The sequence below is a fragment of the Apteryx rowi genome, unplaced genomic scaffold (assembly GCF_003343035.1).
Source record: "Apteryx rowi isolate R43461 unplaced genomic scaffold, aptRow1 scaffold_343, whole genome shotgun sequence".
Lineage (NCBI taxonomy): Eukaryota > Metazoa > Chordata > Aves > Apterygiformes > Apterygidae > Apteryx > Apteryx rowi.
In genome coordinates this window covers 624,638-641,652 of record NW_020449897.1, presented here as the reverse complement: position 1 = coordinate 641,652, position 17,015 = coordinate 624,638, and the positions used below count along the sequence as shown (strand labels likewise).

The following is a 17,015-nucleotide window of genomic DNA, read 5'->3' as shown; positions in this document are numbered from 1 at the left end:
TCCTTCCTGCTGCCCTACCCTGCCTCACTTTCATACTGAGTATGATACTGTGTGGAAATGTCTGAGTAATGGGTAACCCAGCTGGAATGTGCCAGCAGATAAGTGAGGTGAGATAAGAGGAAAAGACCGAGAAGACAGCTCCTTATCACTAGYAGGAATGCCAGCTCAGAGGCACACYTGTGCTCCATTCCCRGGGCCACCGCTTTGCCTGGTACGGCTCCTGCTGGAGGGCAAGGCACCCCTTTCCTCCTTCCTATTTACTGCAAGAGGCCAAGAGGAAAACATCAAACCCATGCCCTGAGGTTCCCAAACCTAACATTTAATTATACGCTTTTGTGGCACTGAATTCCACATTGTTCACATCATGGTTTTGTTTCCCTCCTTCCCAAAATCTGGGTGCAGGAAGAAATGGTGCATTGTGAAGATATTACACAACCATTCACTTGCAATCACATACTGCCTTCCTCGTCCTGAATCCCACCTACAGCCTGCTTTGCCCTCTGTGCCATCTATTCATCCCTACATCCTGGTCTGAGCTGGAAAAGGCACCTGGCTTTATGTGGGAGCTATTTCCATCCAACAAGGGCTCCTTTCCTGCTGGCAGAAAACCTTGGGCTTTGTCAGTGTCTCACACTAAGCCACAGAGCCAGAGACCTCATAGAAGCCAGAGCAGCTGGAGCAAACAGACCCACTGCTTAGATCTTTATTAAAGCTAGGAAGCGGTGCCCATCAGTCCAGTTTGAAGGAGGTGACCCTGAATCCTCCCTTGACACTCATGTAGGTGATCTTGTCATAGCAGTGTCGATTAGGGAACTCCACTTCATGCCCATCTGGTAGTTTCACCTGGAATTTTTCTGCCAGGAATTCAATGATGAGCTAGGAGAAGAGAGGGAAGGAAGAGAAAGAATTGGGGACAAGAAGGAGAACAGGAAGTAAGAATCCACTCCAAAGACCTGGCTGTTACACATCAGGGTCAGACCTGGTCCTGACAGCCTTAAGCAAGGTGCTGGGGACTGAGCTGAGCTAGCACCTCACAGAGTGAGGCAGGAAATGAGTGACTGATACTGAAGGTCTGAGCTTGTATCTAGACTATGATCTGGGGAGAGGATCTCTCCTGGGACTGTTTCAGCTGCTCAGGTTGTAAAATCAGAACAGTTAAACCTAAGTGCAGCTTCCACTGCTTCTTTTTACACAGTGGCTTAGATTTGCCCTGAATGGGGCAGATAAAACTTCAGACCTGAATGCCTTGGGAGCCCTGCAGCAGCTCACCAGAACACTCATACTGAACAAGGCCTGGCAAAAGAAATTTCACTGATAAATATGCACAGAMAAGATGAAAACTCACTATTGATTGCTGCAAATTAAAGGGATCATTACTCATCGCCATTGCCTCTCCACCCCTTCCCCGTGAGCCAGCCATGACTGAGGAAATGAGATAATACTCCACAGCAATAGGAAAAGGACTGCTCATAAAAGCAGCCCTGTCAAAATCCTGGGGCATCAGACAGCATGAGGCAGCAACTTGGGCAGCATCCCTGGCAGGAGGAGAGGGGGGATAGGCTGTCAATGTGGATCCAGGAATGTTGAGGATGGAAGGGCTGAGGGAGAGTTAGTTGGACTGGAAAGGGCAAGAAGGGTAGTTTGAACTACATTGCTCCCAACCCTGGGTTGCCTTAAAACCTGTGTTTGCCTGGAAGGGAACTAGGGAGAGAAATAGGGTGGAGAGCAGCAAGATCCTGCTTCTTGGAGACTCCCTTTACCTTCGTACCCACCCCAGGTGTGCTCACTTTCTGAGCTGTGCTGGGCAGGAATGGGGAGCAGGAAGTACTAACAGCCCAAGACAGAAAAGGCTCATGCAAAGTTCCCAGAGGAAGCAGTGGAGACTTGAAGGAGGAATAGAAATGGCAATCAGGACTGAAAACCCAGGGGATGAAGATAAGTGGCTGTTAAGAGGGTGCGGGAGGCTCTGGAGGGCAGGCTGGGAGGAAGCGGTGCACACGAACATGCTAACCAAGGGTTTTCACGCACACACACACACGACCCAATGCCAGCACAGACCCCTCACCTTGATAGTGGAGCCCTTGGAGAAAGAGAGGTGGTTGTCACGATGCTCCTGCTGCCAGGCTTTGGAGCACTTGGAGTTGCAGACGATGACAGACTCGTTGAAGCGGGGATTGAAGTGCAATGCCAGATCTGAAGAGCTGTAGCCAAGGTTGACGACGAAGCTGTGGTGAAGGAGGAAGGTCAGCCGTGTGGGCAAGCCAGGGTCTTAGAAGGATCTGAGGTCTAACACACAGCTCTGCCTCCAATTCCTCAATCAGTGTTGAAGATATTTAACCCTTCCTGTTTCCTCATTCTGCTCATGAACTGGGATAATTAGAATGGGGGTGGTGCAGGGGCTCCCCTAACACTAAGCTATGCTCAGGCTCTTTGCACTGGGCAGGCATCCCTGGTGACCTAGGAACCCCCCCACCTCTGCAGCCTACCTTCAGTCTTGGTGAGTTGAGGTGGTTTCTTCGTACTTACCCATCAGCATCCTCAGATATCTTGCCCTTGATCTTCAGGCTGTCCCCAGCCTTCAGATCCAGGTTGAAGATTTCAAACACTTCCTAAGGCAAAGAGAAAAAAGGTCTGTGGGTCTCCTTCAGACACTGCAAGTGAGAGCACACTACTTGGAGAAGGTGCCTTAGCCAAAAAACCATCTACTGCTCTCAGAAGTTCCTCTCATGGCCTAAAACCCCCCATACTGGAGGTCTTGCATGGTTTTCTTGCTCAATGAAGGGAAGAGAGGGCTGAGTGAAGCCAGCAGGAAACAAAAGACATGAGAGAGAGAAGAGATGAAAACAGGCTTGTCCATAGCATAGTGAAAGACAAAGCATGACAGCAGACATACAAAGAGGGTTAAAGCAGGGGGGTCCAACACAGGTTTCCCCAAAGGCTTCTCTGTGGGCAGCATCACCCACAGCCCAGGAAATGCAATTGGTGAGAATGGAGGTAGCTGTGGCGTGCCTGTCCCTCACTCATCATTGCTGACTACCCACCACCGTGAGCTGGGGACCCCAAGGTGATAGAGGAGAGGAGCAGCAGCCCTTACAGACATCTTCCTCAGCAGAGCAGAGTAACCAGGCAGGAAGCCACAGGCAGTTTAGCTCAGAAACCCTTTGTACAGAAGATCTTACATCCCTGAACTWCCTTGTGGCTTACACATTAACAGCACTCCTGCCTTTGCAAGGCACCACTGACTGCTATTAAACCAGAATACTGATCCAGAGAAATAGCTCCCCCMCACACAATTCCTTTCACTAGCGATTCAGGGAGATTTAATCAATTCCCAGCCCCACTGCCCCCTCAGTGGACTTCCTGTGGAGGCATCAGCACATATAGCCCTTAGTGGTGTTAACTCCAGCCATCACATAGGACAAGTATCATCCCAGCTGGCTATGAAGATGTGACCGCCATGTTCATTTCTTTTCTTTGTGTAGCAGCTCAGCCAATAAAGCATCCTACGTCCTTCACTTTTTGKGGCCTTAGATTCAGCCCCAGCTGTGTGGATTGCACCAGCAATACCTGGGAGCTGTCTGCAATCTCCCATCCAAGCTCCAATGAGACCCAAATCTGTTAGGTTCAGGAGCCAAGCATAGCAGGTTCAATAGCCCAGTCCACCCTAACCCTAAGAAACAGGAATATTGTCTTCACAAGGGAGCATCACTTCATCAATCTCCTTCTGCAGTAAAAGCTACAAGTCAGGAGACAGTGTCCTAGATTTGATTGAAGAAATTGGTGCTCTACTCCCAGACTCCAGAAGTCAGTCRGAAAGCAAGAGGGAGGAGGAGGCCAGTGTTAAGAAGACTAGTAGTCCCTCACTCCCCCTCCCAGGCCCCATCCCTCCAGAGAGCAGCTGGATGCACAGTTATCCTGCTGTTGCACAGCCAGATAAAAGATAGCGTCTGCCCTTCCCCAAAGGCTTCTGAAGCAAGAAGAGATAAGCGCTGATAAGCACTCCTCCTCTGGAGGTGTTTCCTATTAGCAGAGGGTCATAAAGCCCAGCAGGCTTTGGAAATCTATTTGCTGTTAAGGTCACTTAAGCCACTGGTGAAACCTCCCCAGGCTAAGTTTGTGGGTGGCAGGAGCAGGTGCTGGTGGTTTCTGGCACTGGGCCTGCTTCCCATTGCACTGCTATGTCCCACCCRCACACAGGTTCACATCACCTTGCTCCCCCCTCAGCCCTCCCAGGGTGAATGCAGAGCCAAGAGCCCCACTTCCAAAATATCTGAGCATCCCACTAGCTCTTTCTTTCCAGCAGCTCCCATTTGCAGGGACAAGAATAGGATTCATCCATCAAAAGACACTGACCATGTAGCCACCACTAGGGTTAGTTACCTGAATTTATTTTAAGCCAAGTAGAAACATACATTTTTAGGGCTCAAGACATCATGCCCCAAGACAGATCCTAAACTTTGTCAGAAAAATCCTGTCCTGCACGGCTGGTCAAGGTCGCGCAGGAATGTTGTGGCAGAGACAAGGCCTAGGTGTTCAGTCAGTATCATACTGACTAGTGGAGCCTGTCCCCCACTTCCCACACAGACCTGTGTGGAGTGGACAGAAAAAAACAAAAAAGTGTCAGCAGGATTTATCAGCTGATCTCATTGACTGGCAGAGTCTGAGGCTGTCCAGGAGAGAGAGCAGCATGTCTCTGAGGGATGGGGAGAACCATTCATACAGAGAGCTACGTGTGGAGTTACAAGAATCACGGATGTGAGAACATACAGGGAGAGAGACAAGAGGCAGGAARGAGAGATACAAGCTGTTCAGAAAGAGACCGTGAGATTTTTGCCAAGATAAAATTAAACCCCCTCCCACAAATGCTCAGCAGGGGCATCAACCCCTTTTTTTATTTGCCACTGGGAATAATGGTGGGAAATYAGGCAGAAATTCTGCCAGTGATGGCTTCTTCCTTCATCTGTGAAGCTGAGCCTCTGCATGGTCAGAAAACAACTCTGTACAGATGGCCTGGCTCATGTAGGATGTGGGCTCCCCACATAAGAAGGGTCTGGGACTTTAGTGACCCCAGAAGAGCTGAGATCCTCCATATAAGCAAAGCTGGGAAGTTTCACTAGCCCAGCCAGGGACCCTCATGCTATATTTCAACCTAGCACACCCTGAAGCCAGCCTGAGTGACATACACCCGCCTGCTTCGCCCTGCACCAGGGCTGGCTGCTGCAGTGTGTCATCTCCCAGATTCCTGATGTGCCCATGAGGAGTTAATTATAGTCAAGRGGCAAATGGGAGGGTAGGAGGGAGCAGGGGGCAAGTTGATATTCCCCCACTCACAATCCAAAGCAAAAAACTCTGGGAAAATGTGATGTTGTGGGAATGCACATCCCAAAGATAGAGGAAACTTGGCTAAAGGGCACCTGCAAAGGAGGTGGAGGGTCCGTGAAGGGAGGAAAATGTAGGGGCGTGGAAGCTTTGAGGCTCCTCAGGAAGGGCTTCTATAAGAGGTCTTGCTGGCATCCTGAGGAGGTGGTCACTGGTGAAGGGGACCCAAGAATCCTTCACCCCCAGAGAGATGGATAAGAGGGCATCTGCCAGGGGTTGCCCGACYAGGACCCCCTATAGATGTTTATCCTGGCTGGAGGATACCTGGCCTATACTGTTTTTGAACACCTGCTTTCACACTGCTAGAGCCAGAGGAGCCCCTGCTGTGTTCCCAGAGGGCTGCCTTGGGATAGCAGAGAGCTGACAAGCAGTCACCAGTGAAAGGGTGGGGCCATGCCTGACCCAAGGGCAAGCTCAGCTTCCAATAGGGGTCAGACCTGCAATTTCACACAGAGGAAACAGAAGAATCATACAGGGTAGGGCAGCACCTGTTTAAGGAGGGAAGAGACCAAAGCAACTGTGTGGGCCTTCAGCCGTGGGCRATAGAAGGGTGGCAGAGCAGGTCCTCTGCAGAGTGACTGTGGGGCTCACACCTCCTCCCCTCTGCCTGGGGACCCTTGAGTCTCTCAGTGCTCAGAGGGGTCTCTGACTGACCTGGGGAGCAGAGCAGGATGGTCACTAAAATGTTGCCAGTGTTTTAGAGTGCATATGGAGGAATCATGGTGCTGTCATGAAGGGAGAAAGAGGGCAGCCAATTACAAGGTAGCAAGGGAAGAGTTTGGGGCAAAAGGGGGAGAGAATGATGCTTTCACTGCATGAAACATGGCAACTTCTTTTGCCAAGGTCTCATAAGGTGGATGTTGAGGTTAACAGTCCTTCCTGGCCTTCCCTATATCCTTGGGGATCTCAAGCCACCAAAAGCACCCATGAGAGCTCAGGACCATTGGAGTGGCTCCAGACAGCAGCACCTCATGTACCACTGCTTGCAGCAGCCACTGCTACCAGCTGGCACCCACACTGCTTTTGAGGATAGACTGAATGCTACCCTCCCAGGCAGGCTGCCAAGATCCTTGGAGGCATCATTGCTGGCAGCAGTATTATTTTGTTTCCTTATTTGGGCAAGAGATAAGTCAGTTAGGTGTGCAGCCTTGAAGAAAATCACAAGCTTCCCAATTTCCAGGCCAATGTAGCACAATCACCCCACAGAGAGGTTTCACAGGGCCTTTTGCAGTGAGGGGTGCACCCTAAAATCCACACCAGCACACCCAACAGGCAGCACTGTCCCCATCCCAACCTCTGCACAGTGCTCTGAGGAAGGGCTCAAGACTTAGAGGAGAGGGCAGCCAACACACACCCTCTAGAGGATACAAGCTACAAACAGTTGCTCACAGAAGTGACATGAATTGTCATATATTAGACATGGTGTTCAGCCCAGATGTCAAAGAAATAAAGGCAAGGAAATCATGCTGGATGTGGGAATGTGCGCACCACTGTCTTTGTCAAACCAAGCCCTGAGAAAAAAGGCAAGAGATCCCCTTACTGCTCTCATGAAAGGCTGTAGTTTCAGCTCAAAACTAATTAGACACCAAAGAAAGCAATCAGCACCAGAGAAAGATGCTATGAGGGAAAAGCTTCTGTTCAGTTTTGCACTCGAGGCACCAGAGAGTCTGTGCTGTAGACCAGGCCTTAGTGTCTATTCAAAGCAAAAAGAGCTGCAGAGACCATGCAGTCTTTCTTGGAGTAGCAGCTGTTCACTCTGCTATTATTTCCTACTGCTTCATACAATTTGTACTCCACAGCAAGGTATTGTCCCTTTCCACTGGCTATTTATTTCCTTGAATAGCCTCTGGGGAAGAATTTCAGTGCAAGAGTAAAGAAAAAAGAAAAACTCTACACAATAAATACCAAGCAGTGACCTGATTTAAACCATGTTCTCTGACCTCATCTAGGGTCCTGATAAGTTCCTCCCTGTAATTCTGAAAATAAGCCACATTTCTGCCTCAGTTCCCCTCTGCTATGAAGCCTGGCTGGGAATGCCCCCCCTGCCTTGGAGGGTTACAGGGTGCATTTCAAGAAGCTGAGTTCCAGATTTTCAGATGCCCTGGGTGTGCACAGCTTTTCTGAAAACAAGTGGGGAACATTAGTCCCTCTGAACAATAGGTCCTACCAATGCACCCAGATCCTTGTGCAAACTCCACCATCGCATGACAGAGAACAGGCTTTGCATCACCTCCTGATGCCTGTGCTTAGTCCTCTACCTGCTATTCACAGATTCCCCTATAGGTTTGATAGGACCAGTTTCCCCTTTAGTGGAGAGGTGTTGGTTTGCCTCTCATCAGATAATACTGCAACCTTCACCCAAACTATCTCTAAACTCTGAAAACGAGCCAGCTTCCTAACAGAGGAGGACTGAGAGAATGAAATATACCTACCTCAGCCAAATGATGAGATAAGCAGGAGACTGGATAAGCAGGTCTGTGGATCTGAAGGGTGCGTACAGGGGAGGACTGTCCAGATGTAGGAGAAGCCAAGGTAATCATGAGCACTAGGAAACTAGTGCCTATGAGCACTAACCTCTTGCCTAAGAGGTTAACCAAAGAGGAATAGCTGTTTTAGAGAAGGCATTGAAGTCTCCGCATTTGGATCAATTAAAATGGGAATGAACAAAGGACTGGAAGATAAGGTGTAATCCCCTGCCATCCTCCATGCCCCAGCTCCCTGCTTGTGCATCAGTCCTGAGCCTCTCTAGGTAATATGGAAGTAGTATCCATGCTCTGAATCTGGGGGCAAGGGATCAGAGGCCATCAGCATCTAGTAGGCTCTCTGGCAGCATCTCTTCCCTTCGCCTTTGGGGTGCAAATTCTTTTCCTTGGGATGTGGGGAATGAGGAGGAGGAAGGACACAGCTATTGGAAGAGCTGGAATCTTTTAAAAAAACACCTAACTTCAGGGCTAGCTGCAGGGCATCAGGGAAGAAGGGAACCTGCACCACAACACTGGAGCAGATCAAGAGCAAAAGAAAGCAGTGTAGTCTCAGACCCCATCTCTTTCTCTACTGCATCAGGAAGGCTCCAGTGTCACAGTGACTGGCATTTCCCATGTCCACGGGGAGTTCAAAGCACTTTGATGGAAGGTTTTCATCCCCAGGGCCAAGTGGCCTTACAGATTTGCAGGGGACATTTGTCTCAGGCAGCTCTGAAGTCTGCGGTAACACTCTTGTGCGGTACAAGCTGTGCAAGGGGAGGGGAGGAAGGTGGTTCTTGTGCATGAAAGCTGGTTCATAAGACATCAGGGCCATTTCATTGGCCCAAGCAGCCAGATGATTCATGTCGATGGGTCCTCAGCTTGCCTGAGGGACAAGAAAATGAACTGGCACTGGGTGGGGAAGGGAGGTCAGAGGACTGGTTACATGCCACCCAGTTCCATTTCCAGTCTTCATTTCTCTAATTCTTTCATGGAGGCAGGCCAGGAATGTGGATTGTGGGAAAGGCTTTCAAAAACATGCCTGGAGATAAAAGAATGCACTTATGTTGAAAGCTTCTCCACTAACAAAAGAGAAGATACATAGATGGTTCATGGCTTCCCTCTCTCTCRCACCTCTGGGACCTCTCTGCTTATCCCAGACTTGCTGGATGAGATATCATTAGCTAAACAGGAAAAATCATCACCCACAGAGCTCTCCACAAAGGATCAGCTTCATGAGGTCTTATGCTCCACTTGCATCTTGCACCAGAAGAGGAAGATCTCTAACAGCTTTCTCTTACCACTGGGTAAGGAACATGGCAATTCCCTCATTTTGCACATGGGGAAACTGAGGTGCAAATACCCAAGTATATATCCAAAAACAACTGTCCTTGTTTGGATTCTCATCTCAAAACTCCCATAGCCAGATCTGCACAATACAGCTTTGCAAACCTGTCCCAGAAGCTGAATGTAAGTTGGGCACCTTAGGCTAATGTACTCTGGATACTGGAGATGCTGATTTCTCACCATGTCATCTAATATCAGTAGGAGGTATGGGGCATTCAGTGCCTCTGAAAAAAATCAGCCCTTGGGTATGTCCAAATAAGTCCAAAAAACAGAGGCATTCAGAAAGAATGGACCCCTTCCAAAAATGTTAAGCCAGGGGACTTCCAAGATGCCCCAAGTCCAACTCCCCCTGACCATTTCCCACAACAAAGACACTATGAGGACAACTGGATGGAACTCAAATAAGCAAAAAAGAAATGCAGAATTGCACCATACACAAAACATCCATGGGGACTTCCCTCAGTCGAGCTCGGAGCAGCCATCACAGATTCAACCCCACACAGCAGCAAGGGGGTGCAGCGAGAGGGAGTGCTGAGTCGCTGTGCACACGGTCCATCCTGCACAGGAAGAACAAGGCTGCTGGCAGCGCACAACTTGCTTTGAACGTTTCTCACAGGCTCCAGCACTAGCCAAGGCGGGCTGGACAACTCCGAGGACTTGCAAGAATCCTTCAGACAAGCAGAATCTGYCTGAGTCACACACACAAGGAGTGATGCCAAGGGTGGCTCATCCACTGTGGAAAAAAAAAAAAAAAGAGAGAGAGAGAGAGAGAGAAAGAAATGCTAAAGGAGAAATAGCAAGTTTTGAAAAGCCACAAGAATTAACAGCTCATGGGCTGGAAAGAAGGAAACCAAATAAAAAAGTCTGTTCTTTCATCATCACATCACTAAACCCCAGTCCTCCCCACCCTGAAAAGTGGCAAGCCACCTTAACTCCCATCACCGTTGAGGGTCTGAAGGGGCTATCAGCTTCTGATCCAAGACTGTGGCTGAAGCCTGCAGGGAAGGGGGTTGTCAAGTCAAAACTATCTGTTGCTCTGAAATTAGCTTGAACAGATTCCCTTTGATGGCACTGCAAAATGAAACAGTAAAAAACAAACCAGATGGAAATGGAAAAGAAAAGCTGCTAAAAAAAGGGAATCAAAATCCCAAAATGACTGGCTCAGTGCAGGAAATGGGCTTCTAAAGAGGGAACTGCAGGCATCTAGAAGAGACCTAAGAAAAGATCAGGCCCACACAACTGACTCCCCCTGTTCCTGTCCCCACCCCCTGTTCGCAGAGAAGGACACCAGAAATAAATGAACCAATGAACCTTTAGAGCAAGCTGCAGGGAAAAGAGCTGAACCTGACCTGCAACTGCTACAGGAGCCCAGGGAAACAACTCTGTTGTTAGCAAAGTGCAGAGGAGGTTCCAGCTCCGCTCTCAAGGACGTGAGGAACACTAAATTACACTTTCCCTACTCCCCAGTGAAGAACCACAGCCATAGCCTTGCTTTGAGTTTCCACCTGGGTGAAAGAGCTTTTAAAGGCACCAGCAGAGCCTGCTTGGTCATGACACTGCCAAGAGCTTTTTAATCTCCTCACAGTACTACAGGGAGGGGGACTGCTTTGCACTGCCAGGACATCCTGTTTCCCTTTCCAGCACTATAATGGGCACTATGGGACACCCCTTGCATTTGAGGACATGCTGTTTTCTCAACCAGTCCCACAGGAGTATCTTGTCCCTTCTCTTGACTGCTCCTTGATTCTCTACTCCTGTTTTTGCCCATCCCATGTAGCCACACATACAGTCAGTGGTATATAAGCCCTCATTTGACCACAGTGGATGTTTATTTTGTGTTCTCAGTGGTTGTGCCATGCTGTTTGTTCTCCCTGGCTCTTTTTCCCTTCCCTCCAGTTTGTGCCTCTTTGATGTTGTTATTCTCTCCACCACTGACAATACATCCAGGCAAGAACATGGCTGTATATCTCTGGCTGCCCCCAGGTTCCTTCACACTGCTCCCCACAAAAGCCCTGCTGCAGCGAAGCAGATAAATTGCTTTTATTGCAGTCAGATTCCTGGATGGAGAACACTTGTCCCAAGAGGGGGAAAGAGTATTACAAGCTAAATGCTTTGAACACTGCTCACACTAGACAAATCGTATCATATCCCAGGCTGAACAGCCCCAAACACATTGCCGTTCACCGTTCAACAAACAGACTTGCCAAACCAGGAGATCTGATAAGAACAATGTGAGGAATGGTGGCTGTAACTGCAAGGCAAGTTCCCATCAGCAGGCAGATAGCTTATCTCTTCTGTCAAGATGGGACATGCATCAATGTCTACTGCACAACAGCACGGAAAAGCTAGTGGAGACCTGCTCTCTGGTCCTGAACATGCACGTAGCACCTCTTACAACACTGTCCCTGAGGAACGTCTCTACTACTCACTCCATCTCATTAGGAAAGGGGTGTGAATCTTTCCTGAACAGCTCTGACAGAGACACAGCTCCCCAAGGACCGTGCTCAGGATGAGCTGAAAAGTCCTAGACACCAGCAACCAGCTGTTAGCAGGAGCAGTACAGTAGCTAAGTGTGGCTCACAGACAGGGAAGAGGTCTCATGCCTCTTGTTCAAGCCAGGCTGCGACACCATTGCTTTCAGCTGCGTCAACTCCCACTGCACACCCTCCTCCTAAAATCCACCCAGAGTGCCACTACGAGGAGGGCCCAGGCAGGATGCAAGGTACTCTGAGCAAGGAGAAAGATGCAAAGAGGAACAGCCTCTGTGGAAGGCATCTCCTCATTCTGCACAGAGGAAGAGCTGGGGCTTCAAATCGGTGACTGCAAAGGTGTGACATGGTTGCAATGAGAGCCAGAATGTGCACGTTCCCTCAGAAATGCCTGCTGAGCTAAGGGGCAACACAGTGGGCAGTCAGCACAGCCCAAAACCATTTCAGGCAGTGTGCTAACAATTATTACATGGTGTGAGCCATCCAGAGGCTGTGCTCGGGCCTTGCCCTGCTCCTGTTGCATTTACTAACACAGATGAAGCCACAGTGACCAGAAATGAGCCTATAAAGGCCAGGCCCACCCTAGGGAAATATGTAGACTCTGCGTCTGCCTCCTCCTCTTGGGTCTGTTTCTTTTTATTTCTAACTCCACATCTGCCATACCCCAGCACTGGGTTCACTCCGCCCTGCTGCTCCTCTCTGCCTTTCTGCTGCCAAATCAGGGCTGAAGCTGGCTGCAATGCCAAGTGGAAAGGGAAGAACAGCCAGGCTGGAGGCAGAGACATCAGACTGCCTCCTCCTGCTGTTTCGCAGTCCAGACTTAAGCCGGCACTGAAGTTTCCTAGGGAACCTGACGCAGCTGCCGCCAAACCAGGATCACTAGCAATGTAGGTTTTTCAAGCCTGGGCCAAAAACTGTCTATTCAAGCTCACCAGCTGTCAAACCTGAGCCAGCTGCACAACTGAGAGCATGTGGGGCACCCCACAAAGGGAATGCCTCCTCCTTGTGCTGCTTTTTAAAGAGAGGCTGCACAAAGCTGCATCTCTGAGCACCCCAGATTGCTGCTAAACTAAACGTCCCCAGCAAATGCTTCACTAAGTCACACTTCATTGTCACCGCAATGCAGGKATGTATTAATCATCCAGGCTTGGGGATTTGCTGCACTTGGGCTCCCTGATTTGCTCCAGGATTCCTAGCTTCATGTCACTGATCTGTGCTCAGCCGCCCATGCAAAATGCCTTTGCAACAGGATTTTTCACCTTCTCCCTCCTGCTGCTCTTTAGAGCTAAACTATCTCAGCAAAATCCAGGTTCTTAAAACAGTCTTCCAATACTTGTGCTTTCTAGTTACTCCCCTTCCATCTGCTAGAGATAACACTGCAAGTCAGAGCTAGAGCTAGAGGGAGAACAGGTGAATCTGTTCACCTTTTCAAGTGCCTCTCTCAGCACTTAAATCCTGAGTGCACTTTACTGGTATCTATTCCAGTCTGAAGCTATCTCACCAACAAATGACTTCACTGAAGCTCCCCCTTGCGGGCTTGGGGCCTTTGATGCTTGCTTCAGCTGAGTAAATTTAAGCAATTCTCYCTAAACTGGCAGATCTTCCTCTCCCTGTTCTGTTTTTGGCTTACACAGATACATAATCTAACAGCCCCCAGGCCAAGAATATAACTAGGGTTTCTATCCTGTTTGTTTTCTTTTTTCTTTGCTTACTGCAGATACTGTTTCTCAGCAGCAGCAGCAGTTTTCTGATGCTCTCRGAGCATCCTTTGCCTGTCCCGGACTCTCCTGGGAAGTCGCTGTCTGCAACAGTAAATGCAGCTGAGCCTTCCCTGAGGGGTAGCTGGGCATTGTCACTTCCTAGAATGGGCAGCAGGGCACCACTGACGACTCAGTCAAGGGACAACAACACCCCTTGAATGCCCAGTCTGAAAGGAGGGTTTGAATACAAGGAAGCAACAACCTGTACAGCTCAGCTCAAACTTATGCTGGCATGTGCTCCTCTTGCTTCCAGGTCTTGTAGATCCAGTTGTTACTGGTATAATGACAGAACCAACATGGAGAGGAAATTTTGAATACAGAGGTCAAGGTAACTCCCCAAAGGAAGCAAGTGAAATTATCTTCATGCTAACAACTGCGGAAATTGAGGCAGCAAGTATGCATGCGCATTTCCTAAAGTCTTGCTCCAAGACATGCTCAATGGCAGAGATCTAGCAGGCAGATGTTCTGATCCCTTATTCAATATCCTATTTCCTCATTCTGCTCCTCTAGTTATAGAACAGTCTCTTTGATCACTATGGACAGGTCTTCCTACAGAAAAAGGGAAATGTTGAAAGAAATGGAAAGGAACAATTCCAGTGGATGACTGCATACCACAAGAAAGTGCTGCATATGAAAGGGAAGAAGAAATTTCCTATTAGATTAAAGGAGCTCAAACCTGCTCTCCCTCTGCAGAAATATGCAACTCTATACTTGCGCCTCTAATTGCAACCCTCCACTGGGAAAGGTACTTAGAAGTATTGCGAAAGGAAAGAAGTTAGCCAAGGTCAGGGAATAGTAGGGCTGCAAATCCAGAGGATTGTGTAAGAGATGCATGGTCTGAGGTGATGTCAGAAGAGATGCCAGCCCTGTTTCAAGAGAAAGTAGCAGAGGTAACTGAGCCAAAAAGCCAGGAACTGTCTGCTGCAGTCGGCTGGAGTAGGCAAACAAGAAGAGTGATCAAGAGACCGCAATATAGCATTTCGGGAAAGTGAAAGGTCTCCAATAGAACGCCTTGCCAAAGAAAGAGGAACCTGCCGGGAGAGAGGGAAGCTAACATCATAGGCCAGAGCCAACAGCCCAGCAGGAAGTGTACAGGAACTCTTGCTAGTGCACATAAGCACATGTGAAAGATATTGCATGGATCATATGCAGACATACAATACTAAAAAAACAAACATCAGAACAGAGTGAGGTGACAGAGTGGTTCTGGCAGGCTGAAGATGACTAGGTGGGTAGTCTCACCTGCCTGGGAAACCCCTCTTCCAGGCGATCAAGTCACTCATGCAGACCTCCTCCCCTTCCCGATTACTAGTCACTTTGTTTTGTGATTCACCACTTCTGCAGTTTCACAGGCAGCAAGGGCATTTTCTAAATTGATGTTAACCAAGCAGCCAGTCTCCTGCCTGCTGCTGCCCTCTGTGGGACAGCATGCAGCAAGTCTGCCAAACCCGGGATCACAAACCCTTCTCCCATCACAAGCTTTTATATTTCTGGCATGCAAACTACCCAGGCCTCCGGCTTGAGCCTAAACACTTTTCTCTGCAACTGGCTACAAGGTAATTATAGCTCTAGTATTTTTATTCCGGATCAGTGTTAATTACAATATGGAGCGTCTCACTCCATTAGGCTTCAAATCTGGTTTGGGATTCCAGCTGCCAGTAAAAATAAAATGAGGGACAAGAGAAAGGTTTTTCTCACATGTCACCTAGCCWCTGTTGAAAGGAGGAAAATTCAGTTTGTTTGCTGATAGATCCAGCAGAAAACTCAGATCTCTTCCTTCTTTTGCACTTAGGGCCCTTATCACATGGAAAGCAGATGTAGTCAAAGTGGTAAGACTCTAAGTTCAGGAGAAAGAAAAGAAAGGTTTGAAAGGCTGTTGCCAACATAAATGTTATGCCTGAGTTCATTTACCATTGTTTGTGACCAGCTGAAAAGAGGTGCAGCCTTCCATTCATCTTACTCTTAGTAACAACTGGGTGTTGGCAAAGACAGTAAAATAAATACCTCAAGACTTGGACAGATCGAAATTTCTGCAACAGGGGGCTGTGAAAACCCAGACTGAAAACCACTGCTTCAGAGGCACAATCTCTTTGTGGGTCAGGGAGAGGAGATACCCGCCTTCTACACAATTCTTACATGACCTAGAATGCAAGATGTAGGCCCCAGTCTCCTAAAGACAATCTAAGGATTCTCAGAAAATCAAAGAGGTAGAAGTGACGGGCAGGACTGACTCATAAGATTAAAATAACTCACGTAAAACGTGCCTGAACACAACAGAGGAAAGGATGTGGCAATTTTCTATGAAAAGCATTTTTAAAAAAGGCTTTGTGATGTAAGGGAGTAACAGTTAAAAAAAGAACAACACTCGAGTGTCAAAAAAAGTACTTTTTAATGGCCAAAAAGTCCCCAAAAAACAATGACTATCCATAAGGAAAAACATTAGGTGYGACACCAAAGCAGTTCCCTCCTCTACCATCTGTGGGATTAGCTCTATAAACATGCCCCCAATGAGTAACCTTACACAGGACCACTCTGACTCATATGACTGCCTCCGGGATTGGACTCTTTAAGGCTGAATAGGCTGCAATGTACTCTCATTCTTATCACTGATACTTCAACACAGCCAGCCTCAGTGGGTGCTTTGAACACCACTGTGGATGCAGTGCACTAGATGTTCATCAAACAGGTGGAGAACAATGCTCCCAAAGGCTCTTGAGCTGGCACCTTTCACCAGCATTAACTTAAGACAAATATATAAAAGAAAACACATTGCATACAGAACACACATCATTCTTTCCAAGACCACTGCAGCACGGACTAGACACGCAATGCTTATTAAGCATCATAATTAGCACTAGCCTGGATCACTGGAGCCGCAAGGAGAAAAGGGACAAATGGAGTTTAAATTCCCAAAGATCCTAGCTTTTTCCAGGACTTTTATTTYTTCCTCTCTCACCTCACAGCTGTTAAAACACAGAGGAGGAGAAAGTCCAGCCCCACGTAGGGGAGAAAGGATTTCTATTTAAAGAAGCTTCCAGCCAGGACACAGGATAAAGAGAAGTTCATTTGCCGGTATTTATAATTCCTCCTAAAATATCCGGCCCCCCAGGACCCTGTGTAACTCATTAAGCCCTACAGGAAAAACCACCCACCACAGCCCTCGCGCCGCGGCCGTTAAACTGCCGGGGCCGGACCCCACCCGCCGCGGGTGGGGGGGGGCGGGGGGGGGGCGTGCGCCCGCAGGCACTGCGCATGCGCCACGCCCCGCTCCCGGCGTCTCTCCCGTGTCCTTTGAAAGGACACGCGACTTCCCCACGAGGTGGAAGTGTTCCGCCTCGGTACCGGAAGTAGCCTCACCTGCCAGCACAAAGGCTCTTCCGGAAACTGCCAGGGCAGCTCCTTTGGGAGCGACTTTGATGTGGCGGCTGGCTTCCGGCGCTCTAGCTTATCCTGTCTTCACTCACTCTCTATGCTCTCGTGCTGGAGGCCTTCCGCTTCCTCTCTGGTCTTGTGCCCTTCTTTCCCCCACGCCCCGAGCTCTATGGTGGCCGCGCCAGGCAGTTCGGCAGGGGGCGCGC

General features: G+C 48.8%; 1 protein-coding gene across 3 annotated transcripts; it reads right to left on the bottom strand.

Annotated features, from left to right (window-relative positions):
• Positions 1 to 658: 658 nt before the first annotated feature.
• LGALS2 (galectin 2) lies at positions 659 to 16,883 on the bottom strand. Of its 3 annotated transcripts, none has more exons than XM_026072476.1 (6): positions 16,795 to 16,883; positions 9,624 to 9,921; positions 7,812 to 8,883; positions 2,527 to 2,609; positions 2,066 to 2,225; positions 659 to 876 (listed from the first exon to the last, which is right to left on the bottom strand). In XM_026072476.1, exons 3-6 carry the CDS (start codon positions 7,917 to 7,919, stop codon positions 730 to 732), a joined length of 498 nt encoding a protein of 165 aa, XP_025928261.1. In that variant the 5' UTR covers positions 7,920 to 8,883; positions 9,624 to 9,921; positions 16,795 to 16,883; the 3' UTR covers positions 659 to 729. The 3 variants fall into 3 exon arrangements, with proteins under 3 accessions (XP_025928261.1, XP_025928260.1, XP_025928262.1); XM_026072475.1 differs by having other exon boundaries at positions 7,812 to 7,960; XM_026072477.1 differs by lacking the exon at positions 7,812 to 8,883.
• Positions 16,884 to 17,015: the final 132 nt, after the last annotated feature.